At 38.2% G+C, this 23,617-nt stretch overlaps 1 protein-coding gene and 1 long non-coding RNA gene across 4 annotated transcripts in view; one reads left to right on the top strand and one right to left on the bottom strand.

Annotated features, from left to right (window-relative positions):
* LOC104960734 (uncharacterized) overlaps positions 1–23,113 on the bottom strand; it is a 27,079-nt gene extending 3,966 nt beyond the window's left edge. Inside the window, exons 1-2 of the long non-coding RNA XR_800018.1 lie at positions 22,852–23,113; positions 22,368–22,563 (exon numbers count right to left, since the gene is read on the bottom strand). This is a non-coding gene — a long non-coding RNA (uncharacterized lncRNA). The remainder of the gene's footprint in view (positions 1–22,367; positions 22,564–22,851) is intronic.
* The window catches only part of dlgap2a (discs, large (Drosophila) homolog-associated protein 2a), a 50,963-nt gene that overhangs the window by 7,893 nt on the left and 19,453 nt on the right, over positions 1–23,617 (top strand). For 2 of the 3 annotated variants that reach the window (XM_010788996.1, XM_010789061.1), the window contains exons 2-6: positions 3,596–3,807; positions 6,506–6,656; positions 7,913–8,132; positions 17,922–17,966; positions 22,409–22,465. In XM_010788996.1, the coding sequence (XP_010787298.1) occupies positions 3,596–3,807; positions 6,506–6,656; positions 7,913–8,132; positions 17,922–17,966; positions 22,409–22,465 (685 nt within the window). The remainder of the gene's footprint in view (positions 1–3,595; positions 3,808–6,505; positions 6,657–7,912; positions 8,133–17,921; positions 17,967–22,408; positions 22,466–23,617) is intronic. The other variant, XM_010789138.1, reaches the window with a different exon arrangement.

The raw sequence follows: 23,617 nt of genomic DNA on the forward strand, positions 1-23,617 counted from the left end.
GGGGACCTATCATGCTAAATGCACTTTTTGATTTCTTTTATACATAAAGATGTGTCCCCGGTGTTTTGGGGAACTCACGCAGCGTCAGAAAATAGACCCTCTCTCTTTTCCTACGTACCCAAATCTCTAAAAACGGGGCTACAACGAAGCTGATCCAGATTTGCGTCCGATATGACGTAATATCTGAAATGTGGACCCACGGCCCTATCAGAAAGTTGCCATCAGAAACAATGCCCGACTGTTTTGGACGTAATCTGGTCGGTGTTTACATTAGCATGGCTAACACTCAGAGCTAACCTGTACTGCAGAGCATGTGTGTGAAGAAGCAGGAAATAAAAAGGAACTCACCTTGTGGTATAACCGGCAAGAGAGAAAGCCTTTGAGCTCCATACTCTGAGACTGCCAAGGCACACAAATCCATGATATGGCGTTTCATCACAGCAGTATTTAGTTTAGACAGTAGCTGCCGGGTCCCGCATGAGCTCAGCCCCCTCCTTTTATTTTTTTTAATAATTATGTATAATTATTTTTATTTTTTTTAAAGCTTTATACATAAAATCAGCACTTTTGAAACAGGAAGTGAAATAGAGGGATATGAGGCATGGCTAGAATGGGTGATCTGTGTGGTATTTTGATAAAAACACTTCATAGACATTAGGGCTGATCGATTATGGCAAAAATCATAATCTTGATTATTTGGGTCGATAATTGATATCACGATTATTAAAAACGATTTACTTTGAAAACGTCCATTTATTTAAAAAAAAATTTGAACAGTATGTTTTCAACAGTTGATTACCCTGAACTTTAAGCATAATTCAACTGAATTTTTTTTTTTTTAAAACAATAAAAAATAAAATAAAAGAATTATCGTTTTATTTCGATTATGTTGTTTTCATAATCGCTGCAAGCCAAAATCGTAATTGCGATTAAAATACGATGAATTGAGCAGCCCTAATAGACATGTTTTTTATATATATTTATATATATGAGACCTATGCTATTGCCTAAAAATAGCATGATAGGTGACCTTTAAGAGCAATTTATTCTGTATTATCAGAAATGCTGTGGCATTCATGACATGGTGCTGATTTAAAAGTTACAGCCCAAGCTTCAGGGCAATGATTGGCAGTCTTAGCTGTGCAAGCATAAAAACACACAAACTGCATCAGTGCCAAGAGTGTGAAGGAAATTCTATTAATCTGTTTCTACAAATCCTTGAATTAAGTATACTCATGTTTTGATTTGCAAGACGAGTTTGACTGGTTTGATGATCATGCAGATGTAAAGTAGTATTTGAGCTCCATCTAGAAACATGCTGATGAATCTCACACGGTTCTCTATATTCATTTTCTTCCGAACCACAAACATTGACTTTATTAACATTAATGAATGGAAGGCTAAGTTGTGAATAATATCAAAGTTGTTAAAATGAAGGGCTGACTTACTGCTGACCTGGTCCAAATGGAAACTGACTAACCTAATATTAATAATAATTTCTTGATAGAAGTTGATATGCTCTACTTGGACTAGGCAAATACATCTGAACATCTGAGGGGAACCCATATAAAACATACTACACACCTACTATATTACTACATACATATACTACATAAGCCTTGCTGCTAAGGTCCTGCTAATGACCCAGAGCACAGCATTTTTAAACCCACAGGACATGACCAATTCCTCCCCAGAAGGCAGTGTTTTCCTTGTTATTCCCACCCACTATTTGAAGGCATACAGAAGGGACAAAGCCTTCACCAACACCCACACACTTCCAGCCAACATCATGCTAATAACACTGTTGTTATCCAGTTCTGTGTTTAGTCCAGAAAAAAAACTGAAGCTGATGCTGTTCGGAAGTGTGAAACCCACGACTCTCCGAGGATTTTACCGAGAAAGACCCAGCTGGCAGAGGTGTTGAGAAAAAGCTAATTAAGAAGCTAGCTTGAATCGTCACATGACAATATTGCAGATAATAATGAAAGAGGCCCTCTTGGACCCGAAGGGTCCTAAACCACAACATCTGCAAGCAACAGTGTCTGAGGGCTTCTTAAGATTTAATAAACTATGAATGTTTAATATCCATGTAACGGGAAGAAACTCAGCTAACTGATGACACAAGGCTATCGCTGAGCCTCTGAATTAGCCCTGTGCCAACAAATCTTAACGCCGTTAGCACAGAACTCTAGCTATACTATAATATACTTATTGGATCTGCACAAACAAGCTTAGATAACATCCTGAGGGTCCACAGATTATAGAAGTATAAGGATCATCTCTGAGCGATCATAACTTGTGACAGGGGAAGCAAATACAGACAACACACGAGTAGCTTTAGGTAGCAAAACACGGAGATATGCTCACTTTAGCTGTTATTCTGACCAAAAGTCGTGTTCAATGGTATTAAAACGAGAAAACACGCGGCTGGAGGTTAATCCATAGGTTAATCCAATGTGTCTGTCACTTTGAAAAAATTATTGATAATCCACAATTCAATTTTTATGCAAAAATCGGAGAATAAAAATTAGCTGCTAATGGTAGCCACCAGAGTGTGTTGCAGCTCCGGTTTTGGCTACGCGTCACTCTCACTCCTTATTTGGTAACCTGTGTGTGTATGTGGAACTTTCCCTCGATTCTATTGGCTCTAACGGTTAAAAAGAGATGTCAATCATCAAAATCGACCAATGGGTTCCAGAGAAATGGCAAAAACGCCCATTTCCACCCAAATGGCCCCAGAGGTGAAGTTTTTTTTGCTAAACCTCTTTAAAAAGGTCAAATGTTTTGCATCAATCTTGATACAGGGTACTTATTATATGTTGTACTTTGGATTCCTAAAGCTTTTAGTCTACTAACCCATCATCCAAAGTAAAAAAATATTTTTGGACGGACACTGTAATTTACAGTTTTTTTACTATGTTCAATCTGAATTTTCTTTTCTTAAGATTCTGACCCTTCTACATCCAACTCACTGGTTTATCATTACTTTGAGAAAAAAGATGATTAATTTTCCCCTTTTAGAAGTGTAGTTATGGTCATTTGTTCTGGAAATGTCCTTTTCGAGCCTGAGACATGAAAAACAGGCTTGGGGTCTAACAGGTTGAGGCTTCACAGTGTTAACCAAATCGTGAGATACCAAAAGATTCACACCTCTAGTAGTGGCCCATGTTGACAGCTACTCCTTAAGTCATTTAACTACAATAGTTTGTCATTCTGTTTTTATAAGAATGATAAGAAGTGCCTTATCATGCAGACAGGAACTTAACGCTGAGATTCTCGTGGGTGGACTAAGGTTAAGCATTTGGTTTAATTTGAGAGCCCAGGCTCCGAGGGGGATGAAATGCAGTGCAGCTTGAAACCAGGGCTGTGAATCAGCTTGATTTATTGTTTAGGGGAAAAAACAGCCAGAGCTTATCTGACTACTTGTCTGATGCATTTCTCACACTCATTTGGCTATTTGGGCCCTATTGTACTTCTATGGACACATGTTACATCTTCACTCCATCACGGTTTTTAAGTCACCAGAGCTAAGGGTAAATATTTCATAGGATTATGAATATATAGTATTCAATAAAAGGTGTTTTATCTCCCACAGGTGCCCCAGGATGAATGGGCTGGATACCCAGGGGATGATGAGATCCCGTGTCGGCGGATGCGCAGCAGTAGTTATGTCAAAGCTATGGGAGAGGTGGAAGATGAAAGTGGGGATTCTGACACCAGCCCTAAGACCTCCCCACAGAAAGCCATTCGGCCAGATGCTCTCGTCCTCAAATCAGCCATGCAGAGACCCCATCTAGACTCCCAAAGGTAGGCCTGGCTGCATAGCCCAATATGTCCACACTAAAGCTCAGTGTATTGTAACTCTTTTATTTTTAAACCAATTTTAGAAGGATCCTTTCTCCTTATTTTCTTTGAAAGTATATTGTTATCAATGGAAATGGAGATATTGGTGGTTGCTTTATGAGTACAATGAACAGCTTTTTATGATGTTATTAATGATTGCATGGGGTGATCAGATTGGTTTTCAGTGCGTCTTCAATGAGTTGTAGGAGTCAGATATTGGAAGGTTGTCTACAGTGACACAGTTAGCTGCAAAATGGTTCAGAGACTGAGGTCAGTAGAAATGGATAAGGTTAAGCTTCACGGTGTAACACATTTATAAATGCACACAAACAATTATGGTCGTAGAAATTACGTGTTGGTGTAGGTGCTGGTTTTGTCAAGCTTTACCAATGCTACAAAAATATCTTTGATCAGCACACTTAATCAAAGTGAGGAATTATAGTTCGTCAGTACCTGGGTTTTCTCTGCCATTTTACTGCTACGGTGCGCTAAAAACAAAGTGGAGAGCATCTGGACAAAGTTAACAAATGTTCTCAAGGGAGGACCCCAAAGCCCCACCCCAACAGTACCCTGCGTACTGCAACTATTTCACACACTTCTACAGCTCTCACACCACATGGAATAATTCATGCTTTGGCAATATGAATTTGAGAGAAAATCGAGCATGTAGAACTTATATGCACTTCAACTTCTAACTACATGATGTTCCTGAAACAAACCTCAGTGGTAAAAACACATTCAGTGTTTAGTAGATGTGTTCAAAGCGAGAGCATTTGGGTTTCTAAATAATTTTTACAAAGTTTGTAAAATGTCTAGACTTAAATATTTTCTTTATAAACCTACTTCAAATGTTTAAGCCTTTTTGTTTGACTAAATCTGACCCCTCTAACAATGACTCACTACTATGTCTAGAGGCTTTCCATGTAAAGCTGTCGTTTGCTGATGCAGCTCAGCTGAGATTTGAAGAGGTTTTAAATTATTTCATGATTCGGAGTGAAGTTGCTTGGCAACAAGGAAGTAGAGCTTTGGTTATCATTTCTTACATCATTTTATGCCAGCCAGCTTAGATCACTTGCTATTTAGAGCTGGGCTGTACTTACTTGTTTTATAACCCCTTCACCAAGTTGCTCTTGAGCATTATTGGCAAAGTATTCGATTGGCAAATGTTTCATGAGATGGGGTAAAGTAGTACTCGGCTGAATGCTGCAGTTACAAATGGGTTTTGTTTGCGTGACCTTTTTCATCTGCTAGTTTCAATATTTGTCCAACATCTTACAAAGGCAATGTTCCTCATTTTTATCACAGTGTTGTGTACAAACCTGTAGCAAAACAGTCAAGTTTACACAACGTCAGACTCAAGAGAGCAGGATTAAATGTACCTGGGCTTAGTAGGTGGGGGGAAATCATATTCACACAGAAGGATATCAATTAAAGTTACTGATTGAAATGGTAAGGCACCCTGTATGAGGGTAGGAGAGATGTGTTCGATTGGTAGTAAAGCAAAGAGTTGAGTATATTTCTGATTCCTTGAAATAGTTCTGCAATGAAAATAGACAATCATGGAAAAAAAGTAGGCCTATTTGTAGTGGTACATCTTTCTACTCCACTGCAGGTCAGCAAAGATGTTCAGGTGGTGTTTAGTTGCCCTTTGATTATTTCCTGACATGCATTTCCTCTTTGGTGACATGCATCTTTTGAAGATGGAAATCCAGGAAAAGAATAAACTTGTGACCCCCCGGGGGGCCGCCAGGGGGAAAGAGGGGGGGGGTCGCNTATGTTTACTGTTGATATTACTGTTTAATATTGTGTTAAGAATGTTTATAACAGAAGACACAATTAATGTAATGAATGACGAACAAAAGATAAATACAAAACATGTTTTGAAGAATAACTGATTATTAATTATTAATACAAATACATATTAAGAAAATGTATTAAGCTGTATGATTAATTTGTCATATTTTCCATCATAATGTACTCATCATTTAAAAAAATAATTGCAACAGGGGGGTCCCCGCCAGACGACAATGCTATATGGGGGTCCTTGGCATGGCAACGTTTGGGAACCCCTGACCTAGAGTATGCTATTGCTTCACCTTCACATTCCCACTATGCTTACTGTTGCTCAGTTTGCTTTGACTAACTTTTGGCTTTTTGTTCTCGGCGATGTGTTTTTATTCAGGCAGTGTGGCTTTCAGATAAAGCACAATTTGGTGAAGCTGGGGAGGCGTCATGCACCTCTCCTCCCTAGCGCCACTCAGTGCTATTTCTGTTAGGATCATCGCAGGGGGCTTTTGATCACTTCAGCTTTGGTTCACAAACAAATCAGCCTCCTTGTTTTTCGGCTTCTGAAGTCTGACAAACTGGTATTATTGCAGCTCCAAGTCCTCATTTGTTTCTTTTGAGAACCAGAGAAAAACCATACATTTAAATTACAGTGTAGTGATAGAAGTCTGTTTTTCATAGGACACTAAACTACAGCTGAAAAGTCAGTAAAAATAGAACTAGATATGATGGCTGATTCATTTTGGATAAAAAAGAAGAGTAGATTAGATACATTCTAGCCAATAGATTTGTGAATTATATAATTATCCAGCAATGTTCCATGTCTGGATATTGAACTGTGCACTCATATCCATCCCTACCCCCTGTCCTTGTTCAGCCAGGGCTACCACTTGCAAACAAGAGAAATGCGACCCCACCCTAGTGTCACGCTGGACCCTGCCTCCTTTCACCCCCCACCCTACCGCTCTCGCAACCAGAGCTACATGCGCGCCGTCAGCACCCTCAGTCAGGCTAGCTGCGTCAGCCAGGTGAGTCTTGCACACATACATGGCACAGAGGCAACACCTGGAGACACTAATGACAGCTTTTTTTATGTTGTATTGTATGTAGTAGCTTTGCATAGAGGACTCCAGACAAATCCAGGCGTCCATATTGGAGGTCCACAGCTGATTAGTAGACAAGCTATGTCTGACTCAACTGAAGTCTGATGGCTTCATTAATGTGCTGTTGTGGACTTGAAATTGATAATTTAACGGATAGTCTACCTCTGGATAAGCTTCAGACACATTATTCTGTTGTTAACGGTTAGTTTCTTTAAGTGTTTCGTGCTAAAGAACCGTGAAATTGTACATACTTGAGAAAAAAAGATATTAGTTTCACATCTAATAGCCTTTATCCTGATTTGGCCCATGAAGATCTGGAAGAGAGCACTTATAAACAATTCATCACTCTACTGCTGCTGTGCCAAAAGCAGCAGTTTGTTTTGATTAACGGAGCTTATTTCTCTACTACTAATGTTAGGAATTGGATACTAGGATTAGAGACACAGTAACTTCCTGTTTAACCACACGCAGCAACCTTTTCAGCTATTACCTTTTCATTCCCTGCTATAAATTTAAACAGTTGGAACAATTGTGCATGTCCACTTTGGACCTCCATGGTCGCAAAAGAGGTGGTTGCAATGACGATTTGTGACACAGCAAGACAACTTCCATAAGGAGAAGGAGTAACAAGAGGAGGAGAGGTTTTGTCCAAAAGAATGGTTGTACAATGCTTACTCCTGTTGGTGCTAAACAAAATAATAGTTATTCAATTATAGGGAAACCTAGCTCCTAAGTATTTATTAAACGGAAAATACATGATTATGTAGACAGAGGACAGGATGGACAGAAATTGTGTTGCATGTTCTTAAGAAGAATACATGAATTTAATCTTGTGTCAGTTTTAAGAAATGTGGAGATTTGTAAGAGACTTGCTAGAGCTAGTGTTTCTTCTATTTATCATTAAGTAATACAGTATACAGTACAGTCAATCTTAGTCATGGGATAGGTGGTGAATGCAATGTTTTACAACACAAACTGAAAATGTTTCTGATTGTTTTCTGTTGTCATCTGCCTTTTTTCCATTTGATCTTGACATTTATTCAGTTTAAGGTCGGAATGACAGTGGCATTTCCATACGCTAACACTCCTTCATATTTGCTGTGCAAAGGGGAAGAATCAAAGTGAGAAAGAGAAAGGACGAGGAAAAATTAAGGACTGCTATTCCTGTTTTTGTCTCTCAGGTGAGTGAGACTGAGATCAATGGCCAGTTTGAGTCAGTTTGCGAGTCCGTTTTTAGTGAAGTAGAATCCCAGGCCATGGAAGCCTTGGACCTGCCTGGTTCGTTCCGCACTCGAAGCCACAGTTACCTCCGTGCAATTCAGGCTGGTTATTCCCAAGATGACGACTGCTTGCCTTCAATGACATCCTCCACTGTCACTTCAACTCTCAGATCCACAACAGGTAAAACAATCCCCCCCCTAAATGAGAGAGGGCTTAGACTACACATCCTCATATTCCTATACATGCGCAAACTTGACATACCTACATATGTACAGTGGGGAACCCTTGAGCTTCAGAGATGCCAGATGAATGATCCCAGTTATTTTCTTTGGAAGCTATGGTGTGCTTGTGTTTGTGTTTGCCTCTGCATACTCCCGATTGTTCAGATGGATTTGCTTGTGTGTTACTTTGCACGATTCACGCATCATTAACCAAGCTTCTGGTTAGTCACTTGTGGTTTTGCCAAGCTGTAGACTCAGAAAAAGGGTGGGAGGGTCGCATAAAAACACTGCGCAACACACGCTCACAGTACACAATGCTACAGCACAGCCACATTACATGGCATGCCTAAGAGGAACAGATCCTACCCTAAGCATGTTAAACTGTGGTGTTATATATGTGTTGTGCGAGAAGTGTTAATTACTTAGGGAGGGATAACAACCGAAACAGGCCAAGGGTAGGGGAGCGGTGAGTTGTTGACATATTGGTGTTGAGAGTATACACTGGACAAGCTCTCCGCCTGTCCTCCCCCTGCTCTGTTGCACTTACACATGCTTTGTGACTGACCTGGCCATTGACATACTCGAATTTAAAAAACAATCTTTTAACCATTTAAAAGGTAAGTCAATAACCTCTAGATTAGAACACGTGTGCACACAGACACACACACACACACACACAAGGAAAACAGACATGCTGGTTGCACAAAGGAACCGTATACTGATGGCATATTCGAGTTTGAGGTATACAACCTTTGATTATTTGCAGTATTGTTGTATGGTGTTGCATGAAACTCAAGCCTCTAATCAGCAATCTTAGTCTAAATAACTCATAAATTGTAAGTTCGTTACATTACAAGTTTCCATCTTAGAAAACTTCATTTGAATGGTCATTTTTTTTGCTTTAACTTCAATATGAAAATGGACCAATACTCAACATGTTCTGAAATGAGCACATTGTGTTTATGGACCTACATATTTATTGGTCCTAAATGCTGTTTTTAATACAACTTTGCAAGGATTCAAGGTTTTGTGCGACACAGTGCGAGCAATATACAATTAGCCCAACAGGTTCTTTGTGCAAACAGTCTTTGCAGAAACTCCCTCACTAAGTGCATTTGGTGTTTACCTGCAAGAGTAAAGCTATGAACCCTATTGAAACATTTTTCTTCAATTACCTGCATTTTTAAATATTATGACCTGGATTTGATTGTTTTTGTACAATTTCCTGTCAATTTAACATTGGAGACATTTGAACTTTTACTCATATTGTGGGTTTGTTTTCTTGTGCAATCTGGACTTTTGTTTTTGGAATCCTTTCATCTTCAATTGGGTTTCCATCAACGATTTCTTCGATGTGACAGAAGTACTGAAGATAAAGGAGTGTTCTCCAATCCCACCGTCTTATTTGCTGAACTCTATTCATTTAACTCTCTGCTCCAATTCTGTTAGCTCCATGTGGACTAAAACAATCAGTTGACTGTACAATATGTTGTGAAGATGTATTTTGAAGATTGGCATAATGCATCAATTATAATATGTCAGATAAATGTATAGCGACCCAGAGGAAGTGTTCCCTGAATAGTGATTAATTATATACAGTACTGTCACCTCCCAGTAAAAGCTATACAGTAAATGATGGTGTACTCTTTGCACTCTTCTGGGGAAATAGTGGTAATGAATAAAGTAACACAACAGGCTACATTGGCTAAGACACACATTGATTCCTGGAATCATGTTTTTAATGTTAGTGCTAGTTTAAAATTCTATTGTAAGTGGCTTATGAACCGAACCCCGTGTGAGGCTAGTGGGCCCCTAAGTGGGTAAGGGCCCCCATGATGCTCCATAGGGCAGACGAGCAGCAAACCCCTCTCCATTTGACCATCCATCTCTTGAAGGATAACCAGGTGGAATGAACAACTGGAGGCATCAGTGATGAGTGTTGCAGGTATTTTAATGTTGACACGCATACATATATCTATGTATATGTGTGTTTTTGCACTGCCTTCTCATTAAATTATAGAAACATAGAGTTCAGAAATATATAGTTGGTAGAAATACCTCATATTATCCAACGTATCAAACACGGATCTAAACAACTCATAAAACCTCTTAAAACATTGATAGCTCTAAATATTTATTAGTGATTAATTTGACGCTGGTTTTGTGAGTTGTTTACCATGTCTCTATTTTAAGTGTGCTTACACCACATTGTAAGTGTAAATGTATGTACAGTACCTCCTGAATTTTCAGAACGTTTTTTTATATGGCAAACATAAAATAGCACTGAATGTAATCGTATTGCCACGGTCTCCAATTACTTGTGAGATCAGCATGTGCCTGCTGTAAATGTGTCAACTTTTTATTTCCATGAAATTCTGACTTCTTTAAAAAAAAAAAAAAAAGCCCCACGTGGCAGTCTAAGCTTTAGCATTGAGTCTGTCAGCTCTCTTTGACTGTGGGATTGCAGCCTCTCCCTGGTGCAGCCCTGAAGGGGGGAGTGACCCCTCCCCTCACCGGGTTACTTACTTCACATTTTCTAATCAACCATCTTGGACCTGATATGTTCAATAGGGTTCATATCTGCTTCTTGACCCAGTGGGTTGTGATTCTTCTACTCCCTTTACATCTTTTCTTTTGCACAAAACGGCACAAAAATAAACATTTTGACATGAATTGACAAAAGGGTTCTCAGAAAATGGATTAATGATTTGATAATGATTTCTGTATTTCATGTTTAATTCCAGTCTTTGCTGTGCTGTGCAGTGAAAAGATGGAAAGAAGCCTTGAGATGACTGAGAAGGCAGTGTAAAAACATTGTGAAAAGCCTACAGTATGTGAGTTACATGACCATCATGTTTGTCTAAGTTAAGGAACTAAAGAACCCATTTGAAAAAGTTGCCCTATTACGTGGAGCTAACCTGATGTACTGATTACAAGCAACTTAAAAAAACTGAAAATAATTATAATTCTTACAAAGAGTGAGTGTGTTTACATGGACATGACTATCACTTGTTAATGCTTCTAATGGTTATGATTATATTCCAGGTTTGATTTGTACATGCGCTCATACCCCCATATACACAATATTATCCCGGTTAAACATTGTGGCGGTCTATTTGTGGATGCAAACCGTCCCACTGGACATTTACCTTACTGTGATTTCTTCTCTCTCTCTCGACCAAATATTTGAGCTACAATACTCTTACAACACTGTCTTCCACTTGCCCGGAGTTAGCATGTCACCGTCACCAGAGATGGGGTCGTTACTAAAAAAAAATGTAATATATTACATATTACTTTTAAAAAAAAAGTAATATATTACACTACTTCGTTACTCTCTACATAAATTAACTCGTTACTTTACTCGCCGAGCACGTACGAACTGCGCATGCGTGAGTGGCAATAACTCTCCTTACCAGCAGGCGGCGGTAGTGTATATTCGTCATTCAAAACAGGCAACAACCGGAAGACAGAGAAGAAGAACAGACTACATGATATAAAAAACAACAAATAGCGTCGTGTGCGTTAGCTTCACCCTTGGCATGTGTGTTTCTTTGTCGAGGAGGGGAGTTAGAGAAATGAGAAAGGGCCGTGGTGTTTACAGCAGTGGATAACAGCTTCTGGCCTGGACACAGTTTGCACCTCACCGTCACATTCCTGTCTATTATTCGGACAAACTCAAAATAATGGGCATACCGCTCCACCCCTCGAAAGTTATCGCTGACTCAGCCATGTTTATGCAGCACTGCACGTGGAGATGTGCAAGTTGCGCAGATTACGTACATATAAACCTGCGGCGGAAACCCCTCTTGTCTGTCAGTGTGATTATGACTGATTTTAGTAAGTAACGCGTGTCGGGGCAATGTTAGTAACTGTAGTGTGATTACTGAATTATAAAAGTAGCGCGTTGCACTACTCTGTTACCGACAAAAGTAATAGTATTACAGTAACGCGTTACACCCAACTCTGACCGTCACTATATATAGCAATGGATGAAGAGCTCAGAGCTGCAAGCCACTTACAAGGGGCCTTTCTAAGCCTACCAAGGAAAGGTACCTGAGGGGGCCAGCTAGCACCAGGGAGAGGATCCTCCCAAACTGCAGAGGCAGGATGGCTCCCCAAAAGTGAAGCCAAAACAGCCGGCTGGTGGCTAACTACCAGTTTAGGAAGCAATAGATAGGATATGTGATGGATCCTGAATAAGATGAATGCTTGATTGATTATGTGGCCCTTTCAGGCTGGCACCATGTTTAGTGTTATAAAGCTATGACTCTTTCAGAAAATTCAAGCTAGCATATTCAGGTTTCACAAAAGGAGATTAGGGCAGGTTTCTAAAAACAGGATCTGGCGTTTACACGGTCAAACACATACATGAGACACTTCAACAACCTGATCATGAACGTGATACTGTCCATGCAAACAAACTCATTGATCAAACATGGACAGATAATGTCTTGACCTTTGAAATGTATGATTTTATGACACTACTTAGTTACTTCTTGGTGCAGACAAAGCAGCATCTAAACAGCACACCAGTCAGTGGTTGGAGCTAATCCAAGACACTTAAATCTTTAGCGCCAAACAGAAAATAATTGGGTCCGATCTTGTATGTCTTTGTGATTACCTACCACTCACATACTGTATGTTTTCCATAGATATATGTCTATTTTCTAGTTAAGAATCCAAATCAAATCACACTCCAGCTGTTCCTTTCACTTTGAATGTCCTTCTGTTTGCATATTCAAATTTTTCTTACAGAGGGATATGATGTTTTGGATGGGACCTCTTTACTAAATGAAGACATGATAGAGGATGATGACGGTGCTAGCTCCTCTGCCTATGTGGAGCTGGAGAGGCTTGAGAGAGAGACTGCTGCTGCTCGCAGCCATCACAGTACTAGCTCGACTGTTACAGCCATCTCGGTCCCACCGACATCCCCGCCGTCATACAGGATCCCTTCTGTCTCTCCCGTGTCCTCCGAGCCTCCGCTCCCTCAGGCCCTACAGGCCTTTAAAGAGTCTGCTAACATGGTTGCTGCCTTCAATTTGCAGTGGAAGGATGAAATATCAGCAATGCGCTATGAACTCGCAGAGCTGCGTAGAGATGTTTGTGGGGAATTGAAGACTTTCAACAGTAACTTCTTCAACTTTACTCAGTGCTACAACATGTGGACTTTGTGCCGGGAGCCGTGCAGTGACAGCACCACCCAAACGGACGACAGAGTGTCTGTAGGAATTCAAGCAGGTTCAAGTTGGTCCATTCGACAGAATAAAGAGGACAAGTCGGTGATGTGCCAACCAGAGCCAGCACCCTTCAGCATTATGGACTTGATGGATCCACCCCGAATTGAGATTATAGAGGGAACCCCTGAGAGCACGCCAGAGGGTTCAGGCAGCCCGGCCAGCCCGATTCCAATTGAGGATTTCCCATGGGAGATCACCAAAAAGCATAAGGTCCAAAAGCAGCCAGACACATTTGGCCACACAGGTGGTCACAGAAGCGCCAGTCTAGAACTGTGGAGCAGGAAGTACACCAGTGGGCCCATGTCATATCTGTCTATGTCATTCTAATCATTCCCATTCTAAGCATACTGTAAAATGAGATGAAGAAGCCAAGGTAAACACATTTACAGAGAAAGACAGGGCAGAGGAGTTGTTGGATGTCCCTTTACTCTATGCAGACACAGTCTGTCATCTCTTGAACAGGTTACAATGTTGTTCAAACAATCTTTTAATAAGTGTCTTGGTTAGCCATGGAATAAAAGAGAATGAATATGTTTTACACCAGAATGAAGTGACATAAGAATGTGAGAGAGCATGTGGCTGATGTTTAGATCCTCAAGTGCCAACAAGTGCAGCATCCTCTTTGCTCCGTCGTCATAAATACCCAACCTTGAGATAAAAAGATAGTTCAAGTAAATACGATTGGAAATATAAGGGTAACTTAATGATAAAGTCAATAATCAGCCATTGTGAGGTGAGGCATAAGTTGTTTCTGCAAGTGAATAGTTCATGTTCATTCCAGTTTCTCTTCCTGTAGAAACATTCTCTTAAGCACCTGAGTATACTGAAAGAATACTGTGAATACCTTTATAAACCCTAGTTTTTTAATGAATGCATCAAAGATGAATCGACTATTTAAGAATATATTGATATATCATTTAATTTCTAGTTATTCCAATAAAAGCATTCCTTTCCCATGGCCTTCATCCGTTTTGTAGCCAGTTCCTTTGGAAATGGGCATTTAGAAAATGACTAACTCACAAAAGATTTCTCTACGGTGAACAAAGCGTAAAGAAGTAACTGTAATAACTTGATAAAAAGTAGATAGTTATGACAACAAACTATAATGAAATCTGTGAAAGCCTATTCCTTTGGAGTACTGTATGGATGACACTGTCTCGATGCTTAGTGGACTTTGTCCCTGGCTAATATTATTTACGATTATCATTTTTGACTGACTTTTAAGTCCAACAGCATGTGGAGAAGAAACAGCAAAGGAGATTTATGATAGAGAAGTATGAATGTATTGGCTTCAATTCATTCTCGCACAAACCACATTCATTTGAACACTGTATATGTATATAAATGTACCATTTTGTATATAAAGAAACTTATATTCAATACTCGTACTGTTTGCAGTTATAAACATACTCATTCCTGACAGCTCTGAGAGGGGTTATAGTTGTAACTGTGGTTCTAAACCAAACACAGCACTTTTCAAGGTCTGACTTCATGTATGCATCGTGTCCATTATCCAGCTGTTTGTGCATGTCATAAGGGAGTTGGGGGTTCATAGTTCACACCACTGTTTCTGCTATTGTTTTTCATGCAGTGGTGAGTGACTGGATGTTTATAACTGTTTGGTTAAGTATCTTACCTATCCATTCTTTGTTATTTTAGTCAAAGGTCTAACAAGTACTGAATTTGATAAAACAGTTTAGTAGATTTTGACAATATTCAACTTTTTTAAATGCCACATTTCTCTGGTAACGGTGGACTTTTGTCATGCTTGTGGTTCATCACTGCTGAAAAATAACAGAGAAACATTGTTCCCTATAAGAAGACAATCAGAGGGCCTCCACCTTTCCCCATGTCCCCAGAGGTGCAGTGTAGTACCAGTGAATGTACTAAAACCGCCTCACTAGTGATGGCTTCGCTGGGCTCCCGTCAAACCTTAATGGGTAGGAGCCCTCAATCATCTGCTATATTTGCCCGATTGCTCATTTTGTGTGTAACTCATAACATCTTCATTAGCCACTGCCATTCCCTTCAACCACTCATCTGGCCCATTGTCCCAACATGGCGTACCAAAGTTACTGTAATACTGAGGCTCGTGGAATGAGCCCAACAACAAAACATCTCCAAGCTTGACAGCGGTGATCAGGACGATCAGTGCATCAAAGGACCGTATGTATCAGACGACCCCTGACTGAAGTGTGAACCTTTCAAATTGACTTTTAATAAAGGAAAGGCATCATATCTCACTTTATGAAGAGTGGATCTTCTTCCCCCTTTGCATGACCAAGTACAATACAAGGAGAAAAAGTGGCATTTTTAAAAGACGATCTTTATACAAAGGTTGTACTGAAGGGAACATCTAATTATAGTTTAAGCCACGAAGGAGAAGACATTTCCTTTCAACTTATTTCAGTAGCCCCGCCCCACACACCTGTTACAGGTCCTCATTAAACCTGAGCTGAAATGCTATTTAAAGGATTAATTTGCCTTGATAATCTAATATGTGTTACAGAGTCAAACTGTATAATAGTAGGTTTTGCTGATAATTTTTCATCAAAAACTCGTTAGCTGGGAATTTGAAGTTTTGGTGCAACAAATAATAATAGGAATGGAATAACTTCAAATCTATTGTTGCCATTCTTCCCTATTTGCAATACAGAATAATTACTTCTAAAAGCGTACAGCCTATTTACTGTCGTTAATAACTAAAACAAATCCCATTCTGTGATTTGATCACAAAGGCTGGGATTGCCTAAATCATACATGATTTCAGTGAAAGGCATATAACCGTGACAACATTTAGCCTATAACCATTTTAATATATGATACATATTAAGTATATATATTTAAAAAAACATGTTTGGAAAGTATTCATATGTTTGCTTTTTGAATGATTAAGAGGGAATTGCAGTGAAATTCCTTTCTTTAGATCCTATGTTCCCATTGTTTGGGGAATGCAAACTAATTTAAAAGGTGCTGAAGATTGACCAATCATGATGTCTCCAATCTACATCCATTCATTCTATGCAAGTCCTTTGTTCTTTTTGGTATTTGACTTCATTTAAACGTTTGCAGTTATAGATATTAGGCGTTTATGTGAAGCCTTCATGCAAGCCATCGATGCCAGGAGTGGAATTATGTTTTCAGAAAATATTGATGGCTCTTTAAAAAAAAGAAATAAGATAATGTAGTTATTTTTGCATGAGCCAGGTGCGTCACTACAGGTTGTTTAGGTGTTTCCTGGCAGAGAGTGGTTTCATTCACATGTCTCCCATTGTATTGTATACTAAAATCAAAGAGTTTGTTGGTGAGATTCTTGAGATGACTGCTTAGTAGAAGCATCTGTGTGCTTTGTGGCATCATACCCAAAAGACATGATCAATCGAGTGCATCACACATATTCTATTTATTTAATGACTACAGCAACATTGGAAAAGCTTTGAATAATACAATTGGAAATGCTGTACAAATGCTTACCATTCTTCTAAATGTATATCCAACTGATCTGCAAACATGGTGACGTATTGATCCCAAGGAACTCACCTAGCATTCAATCTAGTGTGTCATCCCCATTTCATCATCTAGCCCAAAGAAGTTACCCTTCCCTTAAAAAAGTTGAAATGTAGCAAAAGAGATATTGATCTAAGTATTATAAAATAAAAATATATATATATAAATAAATGAAAGTTGTACATTTAACAAAAACTTAAGGGTATTATTTTTAACCATGCAACCATATTTTGTGTAATGAAATATATAAGTATTTGTAAGAAATTCTGAATCGTCTACCTGTTACATGTTACAGTGTGTAGTCAATTACCCCATGAGTTTTTGTTTACATTGTGTTGTCATCAATATCTTGATGCAACAACTGTGCCCCATCCAGCTATTAGGACAAAGGTTTTTGGATGGAATCTGATCTGAACTTGTAACACTGCTTGAATATAAATCCTTTTCTACCCCTATGTTCTCTTCCTGCATTTATTCAAGCTACTCTGTTTTGCTTCAATCATGTTTTCAGGGATCTCAGACTGCTTTGTTTAGTGAATCAGACTTTGTCAAAGTCATAAAGCACCTTTTGAAAAACATATTTTAGCTTGCATTTGTTAGCTTATGCTTATTTTGTTAAAAGAATGAAACCAGTATGTGATTTTCTTTCTTTGCTTATTGTGGTGTTTATTGTGAATTTTCATTTACAACTTTTATTGGCCTTATGTATTTTTCATAAATTGATAAAAAACAATGGATTAAAAATGCTTACGATGTTCATGGTAATTTAAATGGCAAAATGGGGGTCATAGCTTTACAATGGTGACAAAGATGGAACTCACTCATAGCATAACAAGTATTGTTTGTATCTACACACTTTACCACACCACGAATACACAGCATGGGCGAGGCACAGCGTCTTTCACATTGACCCTTTCAATATGCATTGCTTTCCTACTAAGCTATCATTTTTTGGTTTGTTTGTTTGTTTTCTTTTTCTTTTTTTCCCCCCATTTCAGGCATCCGTAGCTTAGCTGGGGGGCGTAGAGAGTACGGTAGGTCTGGTAGGGAACCGCTTTATTCTATATTTTTATATATGTTGTTAATACAGTTTTTCATACATTTTGTCTGAATCATTTTACACTAAAATAAGATATATCATAAATTGAAAATGCTGTCATACTCACTTACTATGTATAATACATTTAAGTGTTTTCATCTGTTTCCACATTGAATCCAGTGGAATTGTGAAGATTATATACTAGTGCTGGAGTTCAACAGGCCAAAAGAACAACTTTAAATAAGCACTTGGCTACAGTCCTACATGTCGGCCTTGTGTTAGCACACTGGCTTTTCTTGTAGAATATATTCTGCATTTGAGCAGAGAGACACAATAGTAACTGCTACATTTAAGATCTTCTTCTGCACAACTGGAAAATACTTTAACTGAGATGTGCTTGAAGCCTTTTACAAAAACCATGGAACTGATTTCTTTCTTTATTTTATTTGTTATGATTTGTATTAATATTCTGTTCAGATTCATCGGTGTAGGAAGCGTTTCACCCTCTTGCTTTAACCATTGTATACATTTTCTTTAAGCGTACAGCAAAGAATTAAATGAGCACACAGTATTGTGTCCTTGTTTTAGATGTCAGGCATGCAGCAAGGCAGGTTATGACCAACATAACAGCTTTGTTCTACAAACCAGCACAAATCAATAATGCTTTTAGATTCTACCGTCCATAAGGTTTTTTAAAACTCTAATTTTGGGCAGCCGCAGTTAAGATTGACTTAAAACCTTTTCAGATCTGTACTCAAGATATTGGCGGTTTCAATTCAGCGTATTCATCTAACATTAGTTTAAAAGGGAAGGATAGAAACAAGAAATACTCACTTTACCATTTTAAAAAGGTTGATGTGTGATGGTTACACATTGCACATTCTGAAAAACTGAAGTTATTGAAATGTTTGTTCACAATAATAACATATATTCAGCTGCCATTGCTTTACTTAAGCAAAACCAATTTAATAGCCCCACTAGCAGCAGAGGCCATGCATGGTGATATCCAATTGTCCGTTTGTTGTTTTATCTGTCCAACATTTTGGTTCAAAGCAATATATATTAAATGTATGGAGATTCAAACCCAGAATGACAAATCCCAGGGACCCCTAGTTTAACTTTAACAGCTCTTTAGATATTCTTCTAGGGCTTCATTCCAGACAAACATATCTTAGTAAACATAGCTATAGCTAGGGATTGAAAATAGCAATATGGTTAATGTTTGTTTTGTCAAACATTTGTGATTATAGGGTAAAATAAGGGATTTTTACATCTTCTAGGAGCTGCTAGCCGGTATTTTTAAGTTACTTATATTTTGAATATCTTTACATATCTGTAAATTGTGGAGAAGGTAAACTTTTTGTGTATTTATTTGGAGCATTATCTACTAACTCAGTACTGGGGCAAAGGCAATGAAAAGACAGTTTGTTAAAATGACACGAGCCATTGATTTGTATTGGTTTGTTGTGAAATATCATACATAAAAGGTTAATCCACCTTGCATCCATGGGGGCATCACCACTGTATGTATATATGTATGTGGCTATGAAAACATGCTTGTTTTATTGTACGGCTCTTGGAAAAATAAAAAAAGGGCTTCGCAAACCTACTTTTTTAAAAATTGTATAAATCCAGCCGAATCAGCTGGAATCACTGGCCAATACACACCCTTAGGTCCTGCTAGTTGTCCAATGTCAAATCATCCATCCATCCATTTATAGATCCATCCACTCTTCCAACTTTGATAACCGCCCATGCCATACCTAAGCAAAATCCTAGTCCTGAGCAAACATCTTCAGAAAGGATGTTCCCCTTACTCAAGGCTCTCTAATGCAAAGCACAGTGTTATTTTAGCTTAACGCAGTCATTTATTTTGCCTGTAGCAATCTTTTATGCAAACTAAAGAAATGGCAATTAGGTGAGCAGGAAACATTTTCACAAGAAAAGAACATTTTTGACTATTTCGGTAGAAGCACTTAATCCTGAGTCTATCACTGAATAGACATCGCAATATTAGCTTCACAGTAATGGCCTTATGAAAACAGCTTGAATAAGCTACATTTATGCAATTAGGTAAAATAGAAGCAATGCTTTCAACTTGTTAGTCCGTATACAGTGTGCACTCAGTGCTCATTATCCTGACAGCCAGTTGAACTAATTGTTAATTAGTGAGATACTAATTATTGTTACTAGATAAAGTTACAGGCAGTTATTTTTTAGGCTTTAGACTCTGGAATATAATTATTAATAAAAAGAAAATCTATAGTTACTCAGTTCCCATGATAAATACAACCCGGAGTCAAACAAAACAGTGTTATGAAAAGATCTGAGAGACTTCACGTCACTTTGTTACATCTTCAGCCCCCATGCTCATGTATGCAGCTCGTCAGTCATTGCACGTCATTAAGCCACGACCCACCCTGCCCTGAGTAAGAACAGCACCCCACCAGCCTCTTTGCCAGTCTGAATCCACAACTATGGCAAGAACGGCCTCTTGCACAAATGGAGGGAGTCGGACGGGGAGGAGACGCAGTCAGAACCGTTGCAACGATTTTCATGAAATTTAAGGCTTGACCACAAAAGGAGAAAAGTTGTGCGGGGGCCTGGTTGAAAAAGCACGAGAGAGAAGGTCTGTTTCATATTCTCTGCAACAAAACTATTATCGAATGATATTACGTCACACTTTACATTAAGTCCATGTAACTACCATTGTTTTTAAAGTGCCTACATTATCAATCTGGAATCTCAGCAGAATGTATTGTGTTTACATGACTAAGTGTGAACACAATAAGTGGTAATAATTGAATTTTCCAGTATTAAGCCGTTATTCTAATTATATTTAAAGTGCAGCCGTGTACTTTCACTTCATGTAAAGTATGGCTTAAGCTCATGCCATCAAATGCAATGGCATTTAAATGCAGTAACATGGGAGATTCAGTGTGAGATCTGAAAAATGGGAATGTGAAAATTGGAACTCCACACATGCTGAAAGAAAGCATGCAATGCTTTTCAATATATTATATTGTTGCATCACCAGAGGCAGTCAGGAAATTGATAAAAAGAAAAAAGAATGTTAGACTGTCCTGCTTTTCAGTTTAAAACATGTTCCTTGTCTGGGTCTCTCAGCACATGTTGTCTTTCATTTCCCTACTGTCTCAATATAATTTATGTTATAGATATACAAACAAGCCACATGACAAACATTTTACTATTCATGTTCTTGGCATTTTCCTACAGTTGTGAAGTAGGTAATTCAAATTATGATAGTCTGTGTCTCTTCTGCTTAGTCTTTGTTTGTTCATTACTTTTTTTAGCCTTAAAATCCCAAAAAAATGTTCTGTGGCTCTCTCAGGAGACACACTGTACTGAAAATATAATACTTAATACTTGAATATTTGTTATTTCTTTCAATAATATCCATGATTGGAAAATATTAATTGTCTTGCCATTTAAAAATGGTAATGGTGAATTGGGAAAATGTTAATTATTAATTGATTCAAACCTTAATTTAAAAAATGTTACTTGTTTTTCATATTTTTGTTTGAATGTCTGCTACATGTCTCATTTGTATAATATGATACGGTGTCACTGTCTGTTGTCAGAATCAGATGATGCATGTTATTTCATGCCTGATAAGTAAGGACTGATCTTTAGACAATAAGACATAGTCAACACATTAGTGTAATGCCATTGGCAAAGTTCCTAACAATCATGGCCAACATTGACTCTTTAAAAGGCTCTAGTCTTTTTGTTTGCTTAAGAAAATTAAGCTGATTTCCATTTTTCTTCAAATTCAGTCAATTTTGTATCATATTGTGCCACCTACTTAATTAATTGTAATGCAAAAATATGTTTATTGACAACATTAAGAGCTAAAACAAAAACAAAAGTACACACAAACCAAATCTGGACAAATACATATTCCAATGTCCATGACACCTAGGCCTTGGAGAATGTTTGCCAATAAGCATTGCCCACACCACAAAGTTGCGAGTTTTGTCAGTGCCATAAGAATGTCTGCATTTGAGATAGAAACACAGCAAATGCTGGATAATGAGTTTTACCCAGAAATCAGCATGTTTCCTTTTCCCCTTGAGGTGCTGAATCAGTAGGACTGTAAAGGTAACTAACTGAAATGAAATCATTTCATGCCAATTGGGCTTTCAATTGGGCTTTCTCTTAACATTTAGGAAAGAAAACATTGATGTAACCCAAAACACTTTAAATTAAGCATGTCTGTGTTTCTCTCTCTCTCCCTGCCTGTTACTGACTGCATTAACAACTGGATAGGTAAAAATAAAACATTGTGTAAATATTTTTCAATGAGCTTTAGACCTTTTTGGAGTGAGTTTTGGTAGGTATAGATATAGGATTTACTGTTGGTGTGCATTATAGTGTTTTATACCTGCATTGCTGTTGCTAACTGGTGTTGTCTGCTCCTCGTAGGGATTCAGTTTCGTCTACCTTCTTCCTGTAGTGTGGACCGCGCTCAGCCACCTCCAGGTACCACTCCATCTCTTCTGTTTTCTTCCATGCTAGCACGTTACTTTGCCAGTTGCAGTAATATATCCATGGGATTTGTTAGCGGGGCTCCTTCACTCCTGCAAATGAGAGAACAAGAAAGAGTGAGATAAGTTAACCTTCTTTCTTATGAATGGTGAAGAAACACAACTGTTACGTTTACTATGAACTAATAAGCTTTGTTTCAAGTTTGTATTGTAATACATCACTCTAATTAATTTGCATTCTGCAGGGTAGCTTGTGAATATTACTCCAGGTGTAACTAAAGTCTTATTTGAGTGTTGATTATATTTCACATCATCAATCCAAATCTGTAAAGTAACTACATTTATTAAATTAATGTAGTGTAGTAAAAGTACACTATTTACCTCTTATAGTAGGGCCTAGTGGAGTAGAAGGACACAGAAGCAAACAATTGAAATACTCAAGTAAAGTACAAGTGCCTCAAAATTGAACTTTGGTACAGTACTTGAGTGAATCTACTTAGTTGTGAAAATTAAACACTCAACATCTGTAAGCTTGAAAGTAAAAAGCTTGCGGAGGACGGCCGTTTACGTCACTTAACGTCCACTTGATTTTCAGTTAGCTGACGTTAAAAATGGCTACAAAAAAGTCAAGCTAGTAATCTTAAAACAAATCCAAACGACCATGCAAAGTTTAAAACCATGTCAGCAATATTTCTCGTTCCGTTCAAGGTTTACTTGAATCACAATTTTCTCCAATATTGCAACAACAAAAAAAGGCTTTAAAGCAGGCTAATTTATGGCTAAAACCTCTTTGTAGCCTAAGCAACACACGTAACGTCGCTAGCTCACCTGTGTGCGTAATTTAGTCGGTTTGACATATTTGACGTTGGTCGAACACTATATAATACGCAACGTAAACAACGTCAACAGGAAGTGTGTATTTAGCTCGCTCGATGCTAACTAATGATGCTAACAGAGAATAAGGGGATTCATCTGGTGAAATATCTTTGTATTGTTTTTATCTATTGTTATATAGAGTCATAAATACATCGTAGATTAATGTGCCGAGATGTCTTTCAAGGAATCCATTAATTTATGTTATATTTATTTATATATTTCTCTGAAACAAAAAAAAACAAAAAATGCATAATGAATAAATATATATATT

This window comes from Notothenia coriiceps, unplaced genomic scaffold (genome assembly GCF_000735185.1).
Source record: "Notothenia coriiceps isolate Sejong01 unplaced genomic scaffold, NC01 NC01_scaffold00000286, whole genome shotgun sequence".
In the NCBI taxonomy this organism is placed as follows: Eukaryota; Metazoa; Chordata; class Actinopteri; order Perciformes; family Nototheniidae; genus Notothenia; species Notothenia coriiceps.